Source organism: Etheostoma cragini, unplaced genomic scaffold (genome assembly GCF_013103735.1).
Source record: "Etheostoma cragini isolate CJK2018 unplaced genomic scaffold, CSU_Ecrag_1.0 ScbMSFa_4023, whole genome shotgun sequence".
Taxonomy (NCBI): domain Eukaryota; kingdom Metazoa; phylum Chordata; class Actinopteri; order Perciformes; family Percidae; genus Etheostoma; species Etheostoma cragini.
Genome location: NW_023268352.1, coordinates 143,515 through 150,154, shown reverse-complemented (window position 1 = coordinate 150,154; position 6,640 = coordinate 143,515). Strand labels below are relative to the sequence as shown.

The following is a 6,640-nucleotide window of genomic DNA, read 5'->3' as shown; positions in this document are numbered from 1 at the left end:
ACCATGGGCCTGGAGAGCAACAGAACCTGGACCACGGGTCAGAGCATGGGCCTGGAGAGCAACAGAACCTGGACCACGGGTCAGACCATGGGCCTGAAGAGAATTGAGTTTTTAGTTTCCAGAAACCCTTCCCTACCACTGTTCTGGTCTCCTCCCTCCTTAGGTTTTATCGGGACCTCCTCTGCAGCACATCAGAACCAGTCTTTTAACCCCCCTACATGCTCTCTTTCCCTTCTTTTCCTTTTGTTTTATTTTTCATGAGTTTTTTATTCTATATAATGCTTTTTAGTTTTTATTATCCTTTCTTTTCAGGGAACTAAATTCTGCCTGCTGGGGGGTCCGACCAATATGTAGACAGATTCTTACGTGTTTTTTTCTTAAATAAAGTTATTTAAACATGCCTTGGTGGTCCTTAATAACTTTAATTCTCAGGTATTTTATTTTATTTATTTATTGTTAATATTTATTATGTTTTACACAATTAATTACTTACTAACCCCTAACCCCTTACACACCTAACCACCCCTAACAACACAGAATCCCACTAAGCAATAGTCAAATTCAAACTTTAACATTCAAACTACAATACGTTGAAAAATCATCTTAAAAATTTGAATACGTTTGAAGTCCTTACAGATACTCATCCATGAAGTTGAAGCTATGAATAAAGACTTGTTGTTACCCTTTATTTACTGTTAACACTTCTAAACTAAATAAAGATAAAAAACTAAACCTTAATTGACACAGATGTTTTATTGGGGTCACAGCAGCACGACACAGGACTACATTTCTATTCACTTCAAATCATCAAAATAAACCAAACTAATTTCACATTAATCCTTTTTAAGTCCACTTACACATCTGTTGTAGAAAGACTTGAGTAATAAATACAGTGTTGATGTTATGACAATAAAACAAGTGGAAGAACAGTTACTCATGTTCATGTGCGGAAAAACCATCCAGATTGTTCCCAAACTAGACATTTCTTTAGTGGTTATTTCATGTCTTGCATTTATAGAATGGATAATCTGAAATATCTTTTTTGATCAAGAATACTGTAGTTAACTAAAATGGATATGATCTGTCATCACACAGAAAATATAATCCCTTCATTTCACTTTTTTATTCACAGACAAAAACAAATGTAAACACATATTAGTTTCACCAATACATAACATTTCATAACTAATTTAATAAGTTATTTTTTGTCCCTGTGCTCCTTTCATTCGGGGCAATAATCCTCTGGACACTAGCTGCAGTTCGTCTTTAGTTAAGGTTAACAACACTTTCAAACCAGCTGCTGCTGCACAACAACACATTTCTTGTGGCGGTTTAATTTCATATAGTATTAAAACATTGCTATTCACTTTTATTATCTTTTAGGTGTGATATTGTACGACCTGTCCAGGGACAGCAGATGGAAAATAGCCTTTTGCTAATTCTGGCACATTTAACATTTTATGTGTATTATTAGTGTGCATTGTCACTGTTAAATAAACCTGAAATAAATAAATAAAAAATAACGATTATAGCAAGTTTAAGCAAAGACATGCACGATGTCTGGGAACCATCTTTGTATGGATGAAAAAACTAATTTGGGAAACAACTGAAATATCTCTTTAGATGAATATTTTAGGTTAGAAGAGACTTAAAGGATGCAGGGCAGCTTTAAGACTTGTTGAGCGATGACTAACCCTACAACTGACAACACCACTAAATATTACAGAGGAACACCAAGATAAGGGTTGGAGAAGCACTGAGGGACAGAAAGGAGAGACGGGGAAAGTGGGGGGGTGTTACTCTGTTTGGGGCACAGAGATGGCCGGGCCCTTGGGGTCATCGAAGCGGTCCATCGTGCGGAGCTGCATGATCATGTGCAGGCCGTAGGTGAGCACCAGGACCATGAGCAGACTGGTCATCAGACCCATCCAGATCCCAGGCGAGAAGAAGCCTGCACAGTCACTGGCATAGGAGAACTCGCTACCGCTCACGTTAAAGCCCTGGATCTGGGGCGCAAAGCGTAAAACCACATTATGGCACCATTACGGTCATTACAGTTCTTCAAAGTTCACAGCATCATGAACACATGCATCAACACTTAAATCCACTTTTACTTTCATTAACCTATCAGTTTGGCAAATCTATATCTATATATAATTTACATGCATAATTTATTCAATGTGATTGTCCAACTGCCTCTGTTTAACATAACTATCTCAAGGGTTAGGCTTAGATCCAAAAAGGTTGTAAGGTTCAGGTTATACACCCGCTATAACAGCTATTCACAATCTGTACAGTTGATTATTTGTTCAAATAACCAATAGATTATTTAAGCTCCGTCCCTTGTAATGAGCTGAAAGTGCTGGTTACCTATGGACAGAGCCAGGCTAGCCGTCTGTATGCTAAGCTAAGCTTAAGAACTCATGTCTGATTCAATTCAAAATGCCTTCATTTGAACAAGGTAGGTTTGGCTTTAAGAAAACAACTTCCTTTTATTTTGGTTTTTCATTAAGCTCTGGCACATTGGAATAATAAATATTAACAGTATGACACTTTGACAGCAGAAGAAAATACAATCAAGCCAAAAATGTCCCTTTCTCACCTGAAAGTCTTGGAAGGAGACCCTCCACTGATTGGCTGGGTCTTTGGAGGAGCGAGGGACGAGCAGCGGCCACCGGAAGCTGGAGACGGACTCACAGCGGTACGAGTACTCGGCCGGGGCGTACACACTCCTGCTGCCGTTAAACGTGGCCTTGGTCCCGTCGTACTCCAGCTCCAACGCGTCTAGAGTGAACCAGCGGCGGGCGGACACCTTGTACAGACGCTGAGTCATCGCAAAGCTACACACACACACACACACACACACACACACACACACACACACACACACACACACACACACACACACACACACACACACACACACACACACACCCACCCACCCACCCACCCACCACGGGGATCCTTTGTATTACTGAATAAAAGAATGTGTGTGTGTGTGTGTGTGTGTGTGTGTCTGTGTGTACGTTGTGCAGACTCACATCAGTTTGAAACTGCGGTGGCCAAGGACGTTCTCATAATTAAGAACCAACCTGCAAAGAACAAGAATCAGAGAAGATGACAATTTGGGATTTCCTTTAAAAAACATTTCCTATCTATACAGCCAGGAATCACTAATCTGTGTGTGTGTGTGTGTGTGTGTGTTTGTGTGTGTGTGTTTGTGTCATTGGCACATCTCGAGAACCTTTCCTCCGATCTCCGTCACAGATGGCCGGTGTAATTCTGGCCACTAAAGGACATGTTGTGTTGAATTTGTTGAAATAATAACCAAATAAAATAAAGTGCTCCTATTATTATTATAAGCCTGTTGTCTTTTCCTTTTATATAAAGTTATATCATATTTTGTTATGTATCTTTTTGTGCAAGTTATAGGTTAACAAAGAGAAAAAGAAACACCACTTTTTTCAGGATACTGAACTAATCCTTCTTTAGTTTTTGAAGATGTCTGATTGTTGCATTATAGTTAGTGGTTTTACATTTTTGGTTTTTTCTTTTGTTTTGTTGTCTTTTGCAAAATTGTTGATTGTTTGAGATAAATAAATAAAAAATTGAAAAAGCAGATTCCAGCTCTCCAGAGCTGCTGTCTGTATCTGCACAACTTCATTAAAAAAGTAAGAGCACAGCTGTAATCACCGACCAAATGAAGCAAAGACATGAATTCAGGAACCAGGGCTGCTCCATATGGAAATAATTCACAACCACAGTTATTCAACAGGAGAAATAATTCATTTTTGGAAAGATCACACAAACAAATCAACACCTAGACTTTCCCATTCAGAACAAGACCAGAACTTTCTACTAATCAGCTAAACGTAATGTGCAAAATCATCTTTTTACTCGATTGTTTGGTTTTTGTGATCAAAGAGTTGAAATCGTAATCGTGATTCAATTTTGATTATTTGCACAGCCCTAAAAAGACACCCACACCCACACAATGATGAATCCTGAAGTACATTAGAGTATATGAAAGTATATGACAGTACATGAGAGTCGAGGACAGGATGAGAGTATATAACTACATGGCAGGATGAGAGTAAATGAGAGCATGGGAGTACATGATAATAATAATACACACTAACTAATAATAAAGTTGAAGTTGAAGTAGAAGTTGAATGAAAGTAAATGACAGGGTGAGAATATGACAGGATGGGAGTATATGGGAGTAAACGAGAGTCAATGACAGGATGAGAGTATAACAGTATATTGATAGTACATGAGAGCATGAGAGAAAATGAGAGTATGACAGTACCTGAGTATATGAAAGTACATGACAGTACGAGAGTATGAGAGTAAATGATAGGATGAGAGTACATGACAGTACATGATAGTATGAAGTACCTGGCTCTTGTTTTGTCACAGCTGGAGCCGTGCAGTTTGGGGCTGACCCCCTCCCCGAAGGTGGAGGACGTCAGGTCGTGGTCCTCCCAGCGTCCACTGCGAAGGATGGACACGGACAGACTTCTGGCCCACAGCAAGACACACGTGTCCTCCCCCTCCTGGATACAGAGACAACCAAAGAACAATGCTGTCTTCTTACTTTTCTTATTAAGACCAAAACCAATGTGTTAGTCTGTTAGTAATGTTAGTAGTGTTGGCATGGCTAGCATCATCGTTAGCATTGTTAGTAGTGTTGGCATAGTTAGCATGACTGTTAGTAGTGTTAGTAGTGTTGGCATAGTTAGCATGACCGTTAGCAGTGTTAGTACTGTTTGCATAGTTAGCATGACCGTTAGCAGTGTTGGCATAGTTAGCATGACCGTTAGCAGTGTTAGCAGTGTTGGCATGGTTAGCATCACCGTTAGCAGTGTTAAAGGTGTTGGCATAGTTAGCATCATTGTTAGCAGTGTTAGTAGTGTTGGCATGGTTAGCATCACCGTTAGCAGTGTTAGTAGTGTTGGCATACTTAGCATCACCGTTAGCCGTGTTAGTAGTGTTGGCATAGTTAGCATGACCGTTAGCAGTGTTAGTAGTGTTGGCATAGTTGGTATAGTTAGCATGACCGTTAGGAGTGTTAGCATAGTTAGCATCACCGTTAGCAGTGTTGGCATAGTTAGCATCATTGTTAGCAGTGTTAGTAGTGTTGGCATAGTTAGCATCACCGTTAGCCATGTTAGTAGTGTTGGGATAGTTAGCATGACCGTTAGTAGTGTTGGCATAGTTAGCATGACCGTTAGCAGTGTTAGCAGTGTTGGCATAGTTAGCATCACCGTTAGCAGTGTTAAAGGTGTTGGCATAGTTAGCATCACAGTTAGCCGTGTTAGTAGTGTTGGCATGGTTAGCATGACCATTAACAGTGTTAGCAGATAAACACTGCTGGTTGAGTACAAAAGAAATCTCCAGACTCTTTAAGTGTAATAAAACAGAAAGACCAAATGTAAAGACGTTGTTCCACCTTAAACTCCACGGGAGCGTAGATCTGAGCCTTCTCCTTCATCTTCCGCTGCCTCTCCCGTTCTCTCTCCCTCTCCCGATGTCCTCGGGCCTGCAGGAGGGAGCGTCCTCCACCCAGACTGCTGTCCATCGAGAGTGATGCTGCCTCCTTAGGACACACACAGACAGACAGAAAGAGAGATTGATCAGACAGACAGAACATTAACCACCCCCCGGATGAAGATGTTACCACTGCCAGAGACAGAGACTGACCTTGGAGGGCTGCAGTGCCGTGTAGATGGCCGTGTACGGGACGGACTGCGTCTTCATGGTGCTCAACACCTGACCAATCAGCTCGTCTGAAACACAGCAACTAATTAGCTTGTCTGATACACAACAACAATCTCTGTATATCTTTATGTGTACCAGTATCTCTATACATCTGTACCAGTATCTCTGTATATCTGTACCAGTATCTCTATACATCTGTACCGGTATCTATGTACATCTGTACCGGTATCTCTGTACATCTGTACCAGTATCTCTGTACATCTGTACCAGTATCTCTATACATCTGTATCAGTATCTCTGTATCAGTATCGCTGTGTCTCTGTATCAGTATGGCTGTATATCGGTGTCTCTGTATCAGTATGGCTGTATATCTGTGTCTCTGTATCAGTATCTCTGTAAATGTAAATGTGCTGTATTTATATATCTTTTCTAATCTTAACGACTACTCAAAGCGCTTTTGCATCACACAGGAAACATTCACCATCACACACATTCATACACTGGGGCCGAGGTGGCACCTGCTCATCAGATACACTCAATGTCAATGTCAATTTTATTTCTACAGCACATTTAAAAACAACAGCAGTTGACCAAAGTGCTGCTCACTCACACACATCTACACCCCTGCTCATCAGATACACACTCACACACATCTACAGACCTGCTCATCAGATACACACTCACACATCTACAGACCTGCTCATCAGATACACACTCACACACACACACACACACACATCTACAGACCTGCTCATCAGATACACACTCACACACACACATCTACAGACCTGCTCATCAGATACACACTCACACACATCTACAGACCTGCTCATCAGATACACACACACACATCTACACACCTGCTCATCAGATACACACTCGCACACATCTACACACCTGCTCATCAGATACACACTCG

At 40.8% G+C, this 6,640-nt stretch overlaps 1 protein-coding gene across 1 annotated transcript in view; it reads right to left on the bottom strand.

Annotated features, from left to right (window-relative positions):
- Positions 1-734: 734 nt before the first annotated feature.
- Positions 735-6,640, bottom strand: part of atp6ap1a (ATPase H+ transporting accessory protein 1a) — a 7,150-nt gene continuing 1,244 nt past the window's right edge. The window contains exons 3-8 of the mRNA XM_034866120.1: positions 5,704-5,811; positions 5,453-5,599; positions 4,399-4,556; positions 3,042-3,092; positions 2,603-2,840; positions 735-2,006 (exon numbers count right to left, since the gene is read on the bottom strand). Of these exons, the coding sequence (XP_034722011.1) occupies positions 1,797-2,006; positions 2,603-2,840; positions 3,042-3,092; positions 4,399-4,556; positions 5,453-5,599; positions 5,704-5,811 (912 nt within the window). The 3' untranslated portion in view covers positions 735-1,796. The remainder of the gene's footprint in view (positions 2,007-2,602; positions 2,841-3,041; positions 3,093-4,398; positions 4,557-5,452; positions 5,600-5,703; positions 5,812-6,640) is intronic.